This window comes from Trichosurus vulpecula, chromosome 6 (genome assembly GCF_011100635.1).
Source record: "Trichosurus vulpecula isolate mTriVul1 chromosome 6, mTriVul1.pri, whole genome shotgun sequence".
Lineage (NCBI taxonomy): Eukaryota > Metazoa > Chordata > Mammalia > Diprotodontia > Phalangeridae > Trichosurus > Trichosurus vulpecula.
In genome coordinates this window covers 221056834-221072362 of record NC_050578.1, presented here as the reverse complement: position 1 = coordinate 221072362, position 15529 = coordinate 221056834, and the positions used below count along the sequence as shown (strand labels likewise).

At 38.1% G+C, this 15529-nt stretch overlaps 1 protein-coding gene across 1 annotated transcript; it reads right to left on the bottom strand.

Moving 5' to 3' along the window:
- Positions 1-3070: 3070 nt before the first annotated feature.
- Positions 3071-14178, bottom strand: TPH1 (tryptophan hydroxylase 1). Its single transcript, XM_036764538.1, has 10 exons — positions 14047-14178; positions 12474-12657; positions 10324-10424; positions 8896-8963; positions 8534-8730; positions 6898-7033; positions 6137-6263; positions 5855-5950; positions 4155-4288; positions 3071-3245 (listed from the first exon to the last, which is right to left on the bottom strand). The coding sequence occupies exons 1-10, from the start codon at positions 14161-14163 to the stop codon at positions 3071-3073; spliced, it is 1335 nt and encodes a 444-aa protein (XP_036620433.1). The 5' UTR covers positions 14164-14178.
- Positions 14179-15529: the final 1351 nt, after the last annotated feature.

The following is a 15529-nucleotide window of genomic DNA, read 5'->3' as shown; positions in this document are numbered from 1 at the left end:
TGGGCAAACTGCTCTTAGGGTACCAACACACCTGACAAGGGGGACTGCTGAGCCAAGGATCTTGGAAATAAACTGTAGACAAGATCTTTTGTTTAGAAATGGGTTGGATTAGGTGGTCTCTGAAGCCCCTTCAAATTCCGTAATTCTGTAACTAGAGTTCAAAAAAATGTTTCCCCAGTTCTAAAAAAAAGAGTAGATTGTACAGAGCAGGAGCCATCAAGCTTTACATCTATCTTCAAAAAAATTCTAGGTTAGATTTTTAAGTAAGTGGTTTATAAGCACTTAAGCAATGATACCTGTGAGCCAGCTTGAAGTCACCAAGTGAGATCAAACTAACCTCAATCCTTTTTTGACAGGTAGATCAAGGGAAAGGCATAGACGCAGCATGGCAGTATTTCACCAAGGTCTTCAGAAAAACTTTTCAAGACACTCTTTTGGACAGTATTCAGCTGGATTCATAACTGGTTGAAAGACTAAGCCAAGAAGAACTAATTAATGCACTAATGTCAACCTGTAAGGTCTTCTCATGCCTCTGTTTCTCAACCCTCTTCTAGTCAACATTTTAAGCAATGACTTAGATGTGGACACAGATTGCATACTCATCAAATCTGTTCATAACACAAAATTGGTACAGGAGGACTGCTCATTTTTTGGACCACTGAGTCAAAATTCCCCAAAAAGTCAAGGCTTGAATGATAGAGTCTATATAACAAGTTGAAATTAATAAGAGATAAATGTAAAGTCTTGTTCTTAGGTTAGATAATGAATGTAGGAAGGTGTGAATGAGCAGTTTTTCATCTGGAAAAGAAACTGGGTTCTTTTCACAGTTTGATGAGGCTGCTATAAAGGCTAATCTTGAGCTACTTTAACAGAATCCTGGTGTCCAGAATATTCATCCTCTTCCCTCTCTTCCCATGGTGATCATTCTCATACAAGCACACGTTACCATCCAACTGTTACTTTACTAATAGGTCTCATTTCTTCTACTCTGTCCTCTTTCCAGGTATGCTTCAGATCACTGCTAGACATCTCTTTTATGCACGAATATGCTCATATCATTCCCCTGCTCAAAAAAATCTTCAGTGACTGGCAATTGCCTGTTGAGCCTAATTCATGCTCCTCTGCCTGGCATTCAAAGCAGTCCATTATCTGAAACAAATCTTATCTTCCTAGTAGTTTCTAGCATTTTCCTCTTGCAGAGACACTAAACTCCTGCCAAATGAGACTAGTTTCTATCCCCTGCACACAACCTCTTTTTCTGGCTCTGCACTTTTACTCAAGTTGTTTCGTATCACTACAATATCCTCCTTCCCTCTTTTCACCTGGTGAATTGCCACCCATTTGTAACAACTCAAATGCTACCTTTTCCATAGAGCTCTCCTTGATCCCTCTGTTGCCATTTAAAAATGACCCTTTCCTTCTTGGGGCTCTGGAAGTACTTTTTGATGCCTAATTACTGATGAATTTATTTTGGATTTGTTTTATTTGTATAGTGTGAATATTCCACTTATCTGTGTATGTGTACCACCTTCCTTTTAGACCTTAGCTTTAGCAAGAGCCATAAAGGAAAGAATCACACCTTAGCCAAACATTCTATCCTTCTCTAAACCCTCAGCACATTACTCTGCTTAATAGTTTAATAAATATTTGTCAAATTAAAGGAGGTGAGAGTTCAACTATCCCCATATTAGGGGAAATACTGACAAGTCAGAACCTACCACAAAGAGGGCAGTCAGGATGAAGGGATTACAAACTATACCACATGAGAACGACTTGAAGAAACTGGAGGTGTTGTTATTGTGGTGTTTTTCCAGAAAAGAGAAGATCTAGGCAGACCATGACCATAAGGTCATAGACCTAGAACTGGAAGGGAACTTGGAGGCCACTAGTCTGACCCCCTCACTTTACAGATGAGGAAACTGAGGCCCAAGGAGCTTAAGATCATACAGGTAGTGCTCATTAGAGGTAGGATTTGAAACTATGCCCTCTGACTGAAGAGCTTCTGCTTTTTCTACTGTACCATCTACCATGCTGCCCAACTGTCTTCAGATATCATAAGGGAAGAATAAATAGAGTTATTTTGTGCAACTTCCAAAAACAGAGCCACTAGACCAGTTGGTGGGAGTTATAAAAGGCAGATTTTAACTAGGAAGAACTTCCTAATGATAGAGATGACCAACAATGAGACAGGTTTCCCTGGGAAGTAATCAGTTCTCCATCACCAGGGGTGATTATGCAGAAGATGAATGACTAGTTGTCAGGGATACTAAAGACCAGATTCATGTCTCTGGTAAGTGTTGGACTAGATTACCACTAAAGTCTATTCTAACTCACCAGATTATCCTGAAGGCCAGCAGAGAGCCACTGAATACTTTTGGGTAGGAGCATGATGACTCACAGCTGGACTTTAACATTCTATCTGATAAAGTGATCAGATATTAAAGAATCTACTACAGGACTTTTTATCACCTGATCATCTGTTGCCAAACCCCCAACTAGGCTAAGTACCATTTTGGACCCCAGGGATCTCCATAACTCCAGAAGGGGCATGACCATGATCCAACTTAAACATAGGAATATGACTTGTGCCTTGGGGCAGGGTTCTAGGAAGTCACAAATTCTATAATAAGTAATTAACTCATAAATTTAAGGAGATCATATGTTTCTACACAAGCTCAAATGAAGATACCCATTTAGTAGTCTGTACTATAGACAGCCTAGTTACTTTGCTCAAAGGAGGAAAAATATTTTGTGAAGAAAATACCCTTTTTCCTATTCCTAGAACTAGGATTCAACTACTTATACCTAGGGAGCCAGACAAATCCCCACAGATTAGCCAGATAGAACTTTTACACAAAAATTTCCAAGGACTGATTAATAACATCTTATGACATCATTGAGGTTAAGAACTATATTGGATAGTGAGCTAGTTCAGCCATCACTTAGCTCTTGAAAAAAAAACCATGGGCTATCCCATGGACCTCTATGGAAATATCCAATGTCTTCTGCAGTAGTCTGATTCTACCTAGAACCAATCACTCTTGAGTGGGCAAGGAATATCCTCCTAGCTTTAGACACCCAAATGTCTGCCCATTTTATTAAGGGCATCATTGACAATGTCCAGTTCATGTCGAAGTTCATTGACCACACTGGCGATGCTCTTGGTGTCCTTCAGAATCTGAATACTTTGTGTGTATGGGTTGTACTTCACACCAAAAGGGCGCTTGATAGTTTTTGCAAATTCTCTAAAGAGATAACAAAGAGAACAAATCAATTTCCAGGAACGTTGCTGAAAACCACCTAAAATACAAATGTGTAATCAACATTCTCAACACTATTAATTGGCAGTGTCCTATTTGGTTTGGGTTCTTTTCTCAAAAACGGTACACACATTCTGGCTTACCATTGTTCACCATGCACACAAAGGCATCTAAATCTATTCTTATGCCCAAACATAGGTCCATTCTTATGCCTAAAATATATGCCCTTCTCACCTCCACATCACAGAATCTGTAACTTCCTTCAAAATCCAAATCAAGTGATAGTTTCTATTTTAAGTCTATCCTGATACCTTCCCAGTAGCTAGGGCAATCCTTGTCTTTCCAAAACTACTTGTATATATTTTGTATTTAATTTTCTATGTACATATTATTTTCCATGCCAGAATGCAAGATCTGTAAAGGCAAGGACTATTTCATCTTTGTATACCCTGGTGCATGGTATTTTGTAGTTCTTTAATAAATATTTATTGGGTGGGTGGAGTGGGTGGATGGATGGATGGATGGATAGATGAATGAATAAATGAATGACAAGCACAAGTGGGAAAATCCAAAGCAAATAAGCCACCCACTTGTCCCAGCCTTTCTAGAAAATGATCTGGTCAGTATCTTTACCCCTGGACTCTCTCCATATGGTTGACTCCCCAAGGATTCTAAAAGCTATCAAGCACTTTCCTGTGAATAAATGGACAAGAGTCCATCTAGGATCATGGGAATGCACATGAGAGTGAAATTCACTATGCTGTTACAGTCAGAACAGGAATTGTCCCCAAGGTCCCCAATCATTCAATAGCTACTCCTAATCATTCTAATATTGTCACCATCAGGCTTGCATTTTATAGAAGAGAATGCAGGAAGGAGATAGACAAACTCTACCTCATTTTCTCCTTTGCCTCTTCAAAGCTTTCAGATACAAAATAGACTTCCTGGAAAGTTGTAATGAGGCACTCCTGCTTGCAGGTGATCTTAGGATCAAAGGGCTTCACTTTGGCTTGTCCAGAGAGGGCATGCTAGGAGGAGACAAGCTCAGAATCAGTAAAGCAAAGAATGCAACCCTGTAATGCATTTCTAAAAAAATCGTATATTACAAAAAGTACCTGCTTAACTAAGTTGCCCTAGATGCTAGGAATGAAAAGATTTCATGTTATAAATCATAGGATCATAGCTCTAGAGCTGGAGGGGACCTCGGAGATCATGTAGTCCAACACTCTCATTCTACAGATAAGGGAACTGAGGCCCAGAGGTGAACTGACTTGACTTCCTCATTGCCACCTCCTGGCTTCCCTGACTTCCTTCAAGTCTCACTTAAATTCCTGCCTTTCTACAAGAAGCTTTCTCCAGGACACCTTAATCTTAGCATCTTTTCTCTGAAACTACACCCAATTAATCATATACATAGATGAGAGAGAGAGAATTAGATAGATAGATAGATAGATAGATAGATAGATAGATAGATAGATAGATATGCACATGTATGTATACATACACACACATTATACATAGTTGTTTGTATGTTGTCTCCTCCAACAGACTGAGATTCTTGAGAGCAGAGACTATATTTTGCCTTTCTTTATATCCCCAGAGCATAGCACAGTGTCTGGCACATAGTAGGCACTTAATAAATGTTTATTGACTTATTATTATTCCCCTTTTATAGGTTAAGAAAACAGAAAGGAAGCAATGCTAACAAACTTGACTAGAGTTACAGTCAGCACATGTCATAATCAGAACTTGAACTCAGACTTTCTAATTCTAAAACAGACCTTCTTTCTGTTTGCTTTAATAATAATATAAATAGATTATTTTCTACATTGATTGTGGACAGATTAATATAAATTATTTCTCTCAGAAACTGACATTTCACCCTCAAAGGGATCCACCCAATAGCTTAGGAGAGAGAACTTCTGTCAACATTTTTAGGGTCAAAGATCAGCAAATGGTATCAAAGATTTAAATCTGGGAGACATTTTGTGGCCATTAAGTCCAACCTCTCTCCCATTTCATGAATCAGGAAACTGAGGCACAGAGAGGTTAAATGGCTTGCCTAAAATCCTATAATTTGCAAGTTTCTAAGGCAGGATCTGAACCCAAGGTCTCTTGATTCCAGTCCAGTGCTCCTTCCATCATACAATTCTGTCTCTCATCTTCCAATTAGATTCCTCTAGATGATATAGTTCTTAATCTGGGCCCATGAACTTGGTGGGATTTTTTCTTAATATTTGGATGACTACATTTCAATATAATTGGCTTTCTTTCTAATTCTACATATTTTACATTATGTTTTTGAAGCAGTATTGTTTTTAATGTTCATTTTTTTTAAAAATTACATTAAAAATGTTAAAAAACCTCTGTCCTGGATACATGTAGATGGAAACTTAGGATTCCAATTATGAGATAATTTTGCTGGAGAAACAGTACCTCAGTCTATCTAAGATCTTTGTATAGTTTCTGTCCTAAGGACATGTTCAGTGTCCTTCCATGTGCTTTCCAGAGTGGGCACCTATTTAATTCACCCAAATACTTCAAGCCCTGTTTATAAAAGAAATAAAAAAAATGCAAATCTTTATGGCTCTTACTTTGAGTTCACTGATGGAAGAGAGTAGCCCAGCGCCATAAACTCTCAGTTGTCCTCCTTGTTTGCATAAGCCAAATTCCACAGTGAAAAAGTAACACTTTTAAAAAAAAAAGCACAGAAAAGATATTTGTAAAATTGGTCCCCAAATCACTCTGTTTAAACAACATTACATCATGCTCTTAAGCACAGAGTCCAATCACTTTAAATAGGGCAGTTGTATGCATGCCAACTACTAATATCCTAGAAAATAGGACCACAGAGCTACAAGTATTTAGATCTATACCGTAGCCAGCTTTTGCACTGCTTCATCTGATGCTCCAAGGGATGCCAAGCCAATTTCCTGGGAGAACTGAGCAAAGCTAGGTTCAGCCAGAAGAGGGACATGACCCAAGAGTTCATGACAGGTATCCCTGAAAAATAAATAGAATTAAGCATAGCACACCATGATACTTGCTAACAAAGCAAAACACAAGTGTGTAACTATTGACTTTAATTCAGCAGAAAACAATTTTTAAATATTATCTTAATTTCACCCCACAAGGGAAGCTTAGGAGTCAGATGGCAGCTTCAATGGATTTAATTCTAATGGCTTATGTGATATTAACTCTGGCGTTGGATCCCAAAGGTCATAAAGGCACGTGCAATTGCTGTATTTGTTGAGGTGAAGAGCTATGATTTACTCAGTGAACAGAACTCCCAGTATGGCAACTCCCTCCACCAATAGAGATCAAAACCCATCATTGACTTAGCATAGGATTACTAGGGAGTTGTTTGAGGAATGTAGGATCATAAATTTAGAGTTGAAAGGGACCTTAGAGGTCACTGAGCCCAATCCTCTCATTCCACAGATGAGCAAACTGAAGCAGCAAGAGGTTAAGTGATTGCTCTTGGGCATACAGCTAGCAAGTGTCTAGGATGCAGAATTTGAACCTGGGTCTTGGTGACTCCACACCTTGCATTCTATCCATTAGGCAGCAAGATTTTTGTTGAATATCTGAATTCTACAGAATGCAGATTTTGTCATCGTCAAGCAACAATACTTACGGCTCTGGAGTATAGAGAGGGTCTGAACTGTGTCTCACATACTGAGTGCAGTGAAAAACACGGAATGCTAAACCTGCTAAGAAGTCTCGTGGTGACAAGTAACCAGCAACTGGACGGATGGAAAAACCTGTGCGCTCTGAAATATAATGAATAAATGCTCAAGAAGAGTCCCCGAACTCTCAGCATTTTCATTCTAAGTTAATAATAATAATAATAATAATTAATATTTATATTATAATAAATAATAATCATATTTATAACATACTATGTGATAGGCACTGTATTAAATGTTTAGCAGCTATCTCATTTAACCTTCACAACAACCCTGGGAAATACGTGCTATTATTATCTCCATTTTACAGATGAGGAAAATAGAGGTTAAGTGACTAACTGAGGGTCATACAGCTAGTAAGTGTCTAAGGTTGGATTTGAACTCAGGTCTTCCTGTTTCCAAGCCCATTGCTCTATCCCACTGCACTATCTAGCTGCCCAGATGAAAGGTCCTATTGATTTGAATATTCCATCTCTGACAAGGACACCAAGGGACATTTGGTGAGAGACCATGGCGTTCCTCCTTGCCTTTAGCCTCAGAAAGTCAATCTCTAAACTTCCCTGCTCTCCCTCAATACTATCATCCGTGTGTAAATTTTGTTCTGAATCCTTCCAGAAATGATGTAGGTTTTCAGCTGGTGGAGAGCATACCCACATAAATGATAGCACTAAATTATATTCTTATTATATACTATATTATGGCTCATTATTATAATGTATTATTGTAGTTAGCATTTATATAGTGCTGGAAGATTTGCAAAGCACTTTACATGTGTCATTTCATTTGATCCTCATGTCAACTCTACAAAGTAGGTGCTATTATTATCTCCATATTACAGATGAGGAAACTGAGGCTGAAAGAGATTATCTAGGCAGTGTCTGAGGCTGGTTTTAACTCAGTTCTTCCTGACTCCAAATTCATCATTCTTCTCGATGAGTCCCCTGGACACCTAATTCACCTACACACACACACACACACACACACACACACAGAGATAGATAGATAGATAGATAGATAGATAGATAGATAGATAGATATTTAAATAGCAGGATAGCAACTGGGTCTCAGAATTATTGCTATCTAAATTCCATTGAAAATAAGTAACTTCAATGTGAAGGTAAATATAGAACCTACATTGGATTACATGCTATCTTGGGGGGGAGGGGGAAGAGAGGGAGGGAGAGAAATTTTGGAACCAAAAACCTGTGGAACTGAATGTTGTAAACTAAAAATAAAAATAATAAAAATAATTTTTGAAAGAATAGAAAGAGTTATATGTTAATGGAAATGGACAAACATAAACAAATTATGATTGCTACCATAAAATATAATACATCCAAAATATAAAAAAGAAAAAGAAAATAAACAAACAGGATAACAATAATACTGAACACCACTCCTCCAGAAGTACCTCCCCTTAGGGTCACATAATTTTACTTCCCACCATGTACTTCTTTTGCAAAGATACATAGCAGTTTGTATTCTCTTCACTCTTCTTTGGGAAATTTTATACTTCAAACGTTAAGAAAATACCATAGTTAATATGCAGTATGGCATTTCTTTAAACTCTGCATAAAATGTCACCTTTTAAGAAGCGTGAGACATCTTCCAATTGAGGGATGTTGTCTTCCTGATACCCACAGTGTTTAGACAGCAAAGGTAAGTTTTTGAGATATTCTCTGCAAGCATGTGTTGGGTAGAGTTTATTGAGCTCTCGGAACACAGTCCCCCAAGTCTTTATCTCTTCTTCGGTGAACTCAACCTTAGGAATGGGGTTGCCGCTAAATGAGATAAAACACAGGTGTTATTTTGAATTGAAAATCAAGGTATAATTAATTTTACTTGCTTCAATTTGATTAATTAGTAAACAAAGACCATTTGTTCTCCATGTGTTACTTGACTATGTCTCAAATTTAGATAAGATTTTTTTAAAATCATAGACTTACTGCTTATAATTCATAGCCAAGTCTGCAAAATATTTGCGTCTTTTACGGTACATGTTGTCTTTGAAACCCTGAGATTTGGAGAGAGAAAATATATTTCAATATTTTAAAATGCTTTTTTGTTTCATGTCAATATTAGATGAAAAACTATACAATCTCCTCTGTATGTTAGTAATAAGCTTTTAAAAATCACATTTTTAAATGTTTTAATTTTAACTACCATATCAGTTAACAAATATTAAAATTAAAATAACTAGCATTTATATAATGCTTTAAGGTTTGTAAGAAACTTCACAAATATAAACTTATTTTAATTTTCGCAACCTTGGGAGGCAGATGCTATTATAATCATCACCTTATAGAAGAGGAAACTGAGGTAGACAGAGGTTAAATGAGCTGCCTAGGGTCGCACAGCTAGTAAGAGTCAGAAGCTGAATTTGAATTCAGGGCTTCTTGACTCTAAGCCTAGCACACTTTCTATTGTACTACTTAGCTAAAAACTTTTGTCAAGTTCAGAGGGAACAAATAATCAAGTAAGACCCTACACGGGTATTATTTTTTCCTGAAGAGCCATGAAGTACAGTGGAAAAGGGTTTGCATTTGGATTCATGGGACTTAATCCTACCTCTGCTATTTAATACCTGTTTGACCTTGTTTAAGTCACAACCTCTCTGGGCCTTCCCTTCCTCATCTACAAAATGGGCATGAGGAAAATGAACTAGATGGCCAGCATGGTACAATTGAAAGAGCCCTGTTCAGGAGTCAGTCACTCTGAGTTCATATCCCACCTCTGAAGTTTGTTCGTTGCCACTCTTCTGTCATTTTTCAGTTGTGTCTAACTCTTTGTGACCCTTTTGGGAGTTTTCTTGGTAAAGATACTGGAGCACTTTGCCATTTCCTTCTCTAGCTCATTTTACAGACGAAGAAACTGAGCCAAACAGGTATCTGAAGCTGCATTTGAACTCAGGAAAATGAGTCTTCCCGACTCCAGGCCCAGTATGCTATTCACTGTGCCTCCTAGCTGCCCACTAGTATATGATGTTGGGCAAGCCAACTTTTGAAGGAATTGGACCAAATGGCATCTGAGATCCATTTCCAGACCTCAAAATATAATCGTAGGAATTTGGGGTCAAAATCTTCTGAATACTTTGCCTATGCCTTCACCTTCATAATCCAACCCCAAAGAAAGTATTTCAGGCCCAGTGGTGGAAGGATATCTAGGGGTAGGCAAGGCCATGTAATATCCCTACATCTCACCATATGGATAACTACCTATCTTACCAATATGAAAAACCAACCCTTTCCTCCCAAACCAGCATTGAAACAAACATCCAGGGTATTAGAAATAGCCTGTTGCTTTCTCATCAAAACAGCCGGGAATTTTAAAAGTTTTTCTTTTTTTTGCAGGAAGCTTCCCCCTTAATTACTTACAGGATGGTCAGCATCTAACTCAGACCCATACATCAGGACTCTGTTGGCACATTTGTCCAAGTCAGAAATCTTCTTTGGAAACCAGGGAACAGTCTCCATATCTGCAAGTAGAAAAACCCAATAAGCAATAGTCTTCAATGGGGTACTGAAGCAAGAAAAAGACATTTCTATTTTTAGATAGAGTGTTCAATTATATAAGAGGCAGTGTTCCATAGTGAGAGGCTGTGCAGTATGGTAGAATGAGGGCTAAAACTGAAGTCAGGTGGGTCCTGGATTTGAATTCTGGCTCTGGTGCTACTTAGTTATATCACCTTGAGCAAGTATCTCTCTAAGTCTCAATTTTCTCATCCATAAAATGGAGATTATAATGCTTGCAATGCCTCTTCCACAGAGTTGTTGTGAGGGAAGTATTTAAGAAGCAGGATGATACAGTGGAAAAGGCACTGGCTCTGGAGAGAGAGAACTGGGTTCAGATCCTATCTATGGTACTTCCTACCTGGATGACCTTGGCCAAGTTGCTTAGCCTCCCTGATCCTCAGTTTCCTTAGCTATAAAATGAGGTGGTCAGGTTAGATGTCCTTTGAAATCCCTTCAAAGTCTATGATCCTATATGCCATGCAAAGTTGAGAAATTGTTGCTGCATGGCAGCCCTCTGTGCTGCAACAGGTCAAGTCAGAGAATGGAGGAACAAAGAGAACTGGGCTAGGATGCCAGTATGTATGTGTGAGAGTATATACCTGTGTATATGTCTACCAGGCCTAGCATCCAGCTAATGGCCAATGCAGTTACCCCAGAAGCCATTGGAGGCAAAGACCAAGGCCAGTGAAACATAGGAGGAGACAGAGACAACTTTGAGGTTCAGCTCCTAGGAAAACTGCCTTCAGAGAAGGAACCAGAAAGTGAAGAATAGAGGAAGATTAAGAAAAAAGACTGAAGCTACCCAAGATCTCAGGAAGAAGAAACTCAATTTAAGACTTTGAGTATAAGCAGATAAACCAACAGTGAAGACATTAATAACAGAAGGGAATATGACCGCCAAATCATCTAAATGAATCCAGAGGTCTATGAATGCATATTTCACGACAAAGGAAAATGAATCAACACCTGGTAAGAAAGAGGATCCTATGCTTCCCAAGAAAGCATGGAACCACAGCAAGATATACATGAATGGCTTAAGAGAGAAAAAAACTGTGAAAATAGAATCAATGGCCTACACAGCAAAAACAATTGGCAGAATAGAAAAATTTGAATCCACAGTGGCAAACATTACCAAAAAACAAAAGAGAAATTATTGCTGGATAGTTTAGGCCAAGGCAATGTATTTATCATTCAAATCATTTGGCAAGTTCTTATTTAACAAAAAAATAACTCTTATTAGATTAATAACAATAAAATATATGTCTCTTTCACCTTATTTCAAAAGTATATAGTAGGTTCTGTGTTCTAGAAACAAAACAAAAGCCTGCATTTGACAATCTCTCCAGGCATACAATGGGATGGGGAAGCATTTCTTCTCTGTATAGTCAAGTTACTCGTGTATTTTTTAATGTTTCAGAATTATGACAGTAGAGACTTAAGAAATATGAAAACCCATGATGATTTGGACATGGACAATTAGAAATTAGTTTTCTTCTACTGAAGACTTCCTCTACAAGAGCCATTTCTTTTTCACTTTCATAGAAATGAAGTAAAAGAACAACCTAAAGTCAAGAAGCAATATGGTAATCATTCCTCTCCCCCAAACTATACCGCAGCCCCAACCCTAATCCCTTCAAAATAACTCAAAATGCATTTCCTCCAGAAAGTCTTCCCTGATTCATTCCCATTATGAAATTGCATGCCCTCTCATCACATATGCCAACAGTTTAAATTGTGCCGTGTTGTGTTTGCTGCCATTTAGTCAGACAATGCCTTGAAACTGTTCTCTATTTGGATGTGTTCGTGTTGTATCCTTCAATTAGCCTGTGAGCTCCCGAAGATCAAAGACCCATTAAGTTTCAACTTTTTGTTGTTGTCCTTAACACCATCCTACAGCGTTAAATGTGAGGTATGTCTCTACAGAAGGTGCTCACAAGCAACAAATGCTGGATGAATGACTGAAGATGCAGCTCATTTGGTTTTTTAGGGAGTATTTTCTCTTTCAGACTTACCATCTTCCTGCATAGAAAAAGTATCGGCTGAATCCACAGACAGTACATTTACATGGGACTTCAATAGGTCAAAAAAGTCACTCAGTTGTTCTCTGTTGGTATCACAATCAACAAAAATTTCAAATTCTGAGTTTCTTCTCTTTGACTTTCTGGACTCAATGTGCACCAAATTCACATGCTTCTCCTGTTTTAAATCAGTAAGTGAAGATCATTTGAAATTCTCTCTGTAATGAACAATCTTCTGACTAAATTTACAGTAGTCAATTTTATAATCATTTAAAAATTCATTTGATTTACAAAATGGCAAATGAAAGGGCAACAAAGTTGTTTCCAGTATCATCCTTAATGACAGAGTTGCTTGTTTTCTTCCCCTAAATCTTAAAAAGATTTATTTGTATCCCAGTTCTTTACAAAAGTGCTTTATCTATCAATCAACCGATAGATCAATCCATCTACTTTATCAATCAATTTATCTGTCTATCATGCTCAGAGCAGCATGTAGAAATGAACTTAATACTTCAGTTGTGGTATGTTTAGTACGGTGGGGATATCACTTCCCTAATCCTGGATTCTATGTTTTTCTTTATCTAACCTAAGACTAATTCAGGCTAATTCTAAGCTAAGTCAAGCTATATTGGTTGCCATGTAACACTATAGATTCATACTGAGCTTGCATCCCACTAAAACTCCTAAATCTTTTTTCAAACAAACTCCTATATGCCAGTGCCTCCCTCATCTTATACTACTAAAACTGAATTTTTTAACCTGAGTATAGGACTTTACACTTATACCCACTCAATTTCATCATCTTAAATTTGGTCCAATGTTCTAGTCTGACTAGATCTTTTTGGATCTTGACTCTATAATATAATGTATTTCTGCCCCTTCTAATTTGGGGTCAAATCAAGTTTGATATAATCAGGCCATCAATTTATGTATTTATCTCTGCTATTGGAGGAGAGACAGAGAGATAGACAGAGAGAGAGAGACAGACAGATACAGAGACAAAGAGAGAGAGAGAGAGAGAGAGAGAGAGAGAGAGAGAGGGAGGGAGGGAGGGAGAGAGACTCAGGGTACTAAACTGTGAGATAAAGACTAAATATAATAAGAATTTAGAAGACAGTTCCCTAAGGGCTGTGGTCTTCAGGGAAAGCTTTCATGGAACACTTGGGAATTAAAATAGGCTTTGAAAGATGGATAGGGTTTGGATGAAGGAAGGACATTCAAGACAGGAGGAATGACATGACAAAGGGATAGAGGAGAGAAATGAGACTGGCACATGCAGGTAATGGTGAGGGGACAGGAATGGAGGGAGCAAAGAGTATGTATTGAAGATTAATAATAAATTAGTTTAGTTAGGTAAGGTCCATCTTGGAATAAAGAATAGAAGGCTCATGAATGGGAAAGAAGATTTGGTTTTGTTGGATTGGGGATGAGGAGAAAGAAATAATTTCTAGGGCTCTTCTAAGAGTTCTCTGTATCCCACATCAGGAGAAGATGCATTAAACCCAACAGCACATTTCAAGCATAATTTTAAAGATTTCCACTTCACAAAGACAGGAATAGCACTGACCTGGAAGAGCTTCAGAGCTTTTACAAGTCCTCCCACCTCATTCTTCAAGGAAAAAATGATGGCAGCTCTATCTCTTTCTGAAGAATGGTCTTTGTTCTCTTTATTGTCTTCAATCATGTTACCACTTATCTTATTTATCTAAAAAACAAATGCAAGAATATCAATAAATTGCTAAGAAGGCACTTGCAGGAGCTCAGCATATTCATCTAAGAAGCATTAACTTGGGGTGTTCATTCCTTGACAGAGATATTACATTCACCCAACATGATTCTTTTCCTACAAGTTGACACTTGCTGAATGGCTTCTTTTTTATGATTGTTAACCTGCCACCAGATGCTTGGTGGCCCAAATGCAGTGAAAGAGTGTGAACAAAAGTTGGTTGTAACAGAGCATCCACTAGTACACAGTCTCTATTCTCAGAACATCAAGAACATTGCACCCACCATCTAAGGCTTTTTCCTATGTTCCCTTCCTTTCCCTCTTGCCTGTTACTGCTCTTGCCAACTGGCTAACATTGTTTGAAGAAGATAGCATGGATGGTGGAAGAAGCACTGAATTTGGAGTCAGAAAATCTGGGTTCAAATCTCAGCTCTGCCACTGACTAACTGTGTGACTTTGGACAAGTCACATTCTCAGCCTTGTATTCCTCACCTGTAAGTTGAGGTAATTAGACTAGGTGACCTCCAAGATCCCTTTCAAATTTAAACTTATGAAAACCGTACAGGGTATATATTGTTTAGCATATATCCCTAGTCCTTCAATCACACCTCCCTCTAACTTTTCTCTTAGGTAAAATTTGTTCTCCTGGATGCTCCCAAGAGTTGTGCTCTTACTTAAATGACTGTGGCCAACAGCATGACTTCCTTTTACTCATGATTTGTATAATTTAATAATTACACTGATGATGACCGATACATGTAGCACATTACAATTTACATAACACTTTCCTCAAATCCATCCTCAGAGCTATCTCCGTTTTGAAGGTTAAGAATCTGAGGCTCAAAGAAATATACATGACTTGCCCACAGTCACATGACCAGTAAGAGGCAAACATCCATGGATAGAACCAACCCCTACCATAAGGAAATGGATCATTTGATTTGTAGTACTGACAGAGAAGTAGGGAGTGGTGACAGTCTTTACATTTTCTACTTTAGGCCACAGCTGCTGGAAACTCTTCTCAGTCAGCTAGCCCCCTGGGTTTGTGACCAGCTTCCTTTGTAGACAGGCATACAAACCTGGCCATGGAGTCAAGCTTACTGTATAACACGTGCTCTTGTCATCACATATCAGGAGGGGGATCTCTTGGGAGAAGAAACGGGCATGTATACATTCTTTGAAATGGCATTTCTAAGTTATTTAAGAAAAAAAGTACAAAGTCATTATGTAAATGATGAATGATGATTAAAAAATAACTCACAAGTTGTTGTGTCTGTCCTTCGTTTTCGAAGAGGACCATGACATCAGGAAAATGATGGCATGA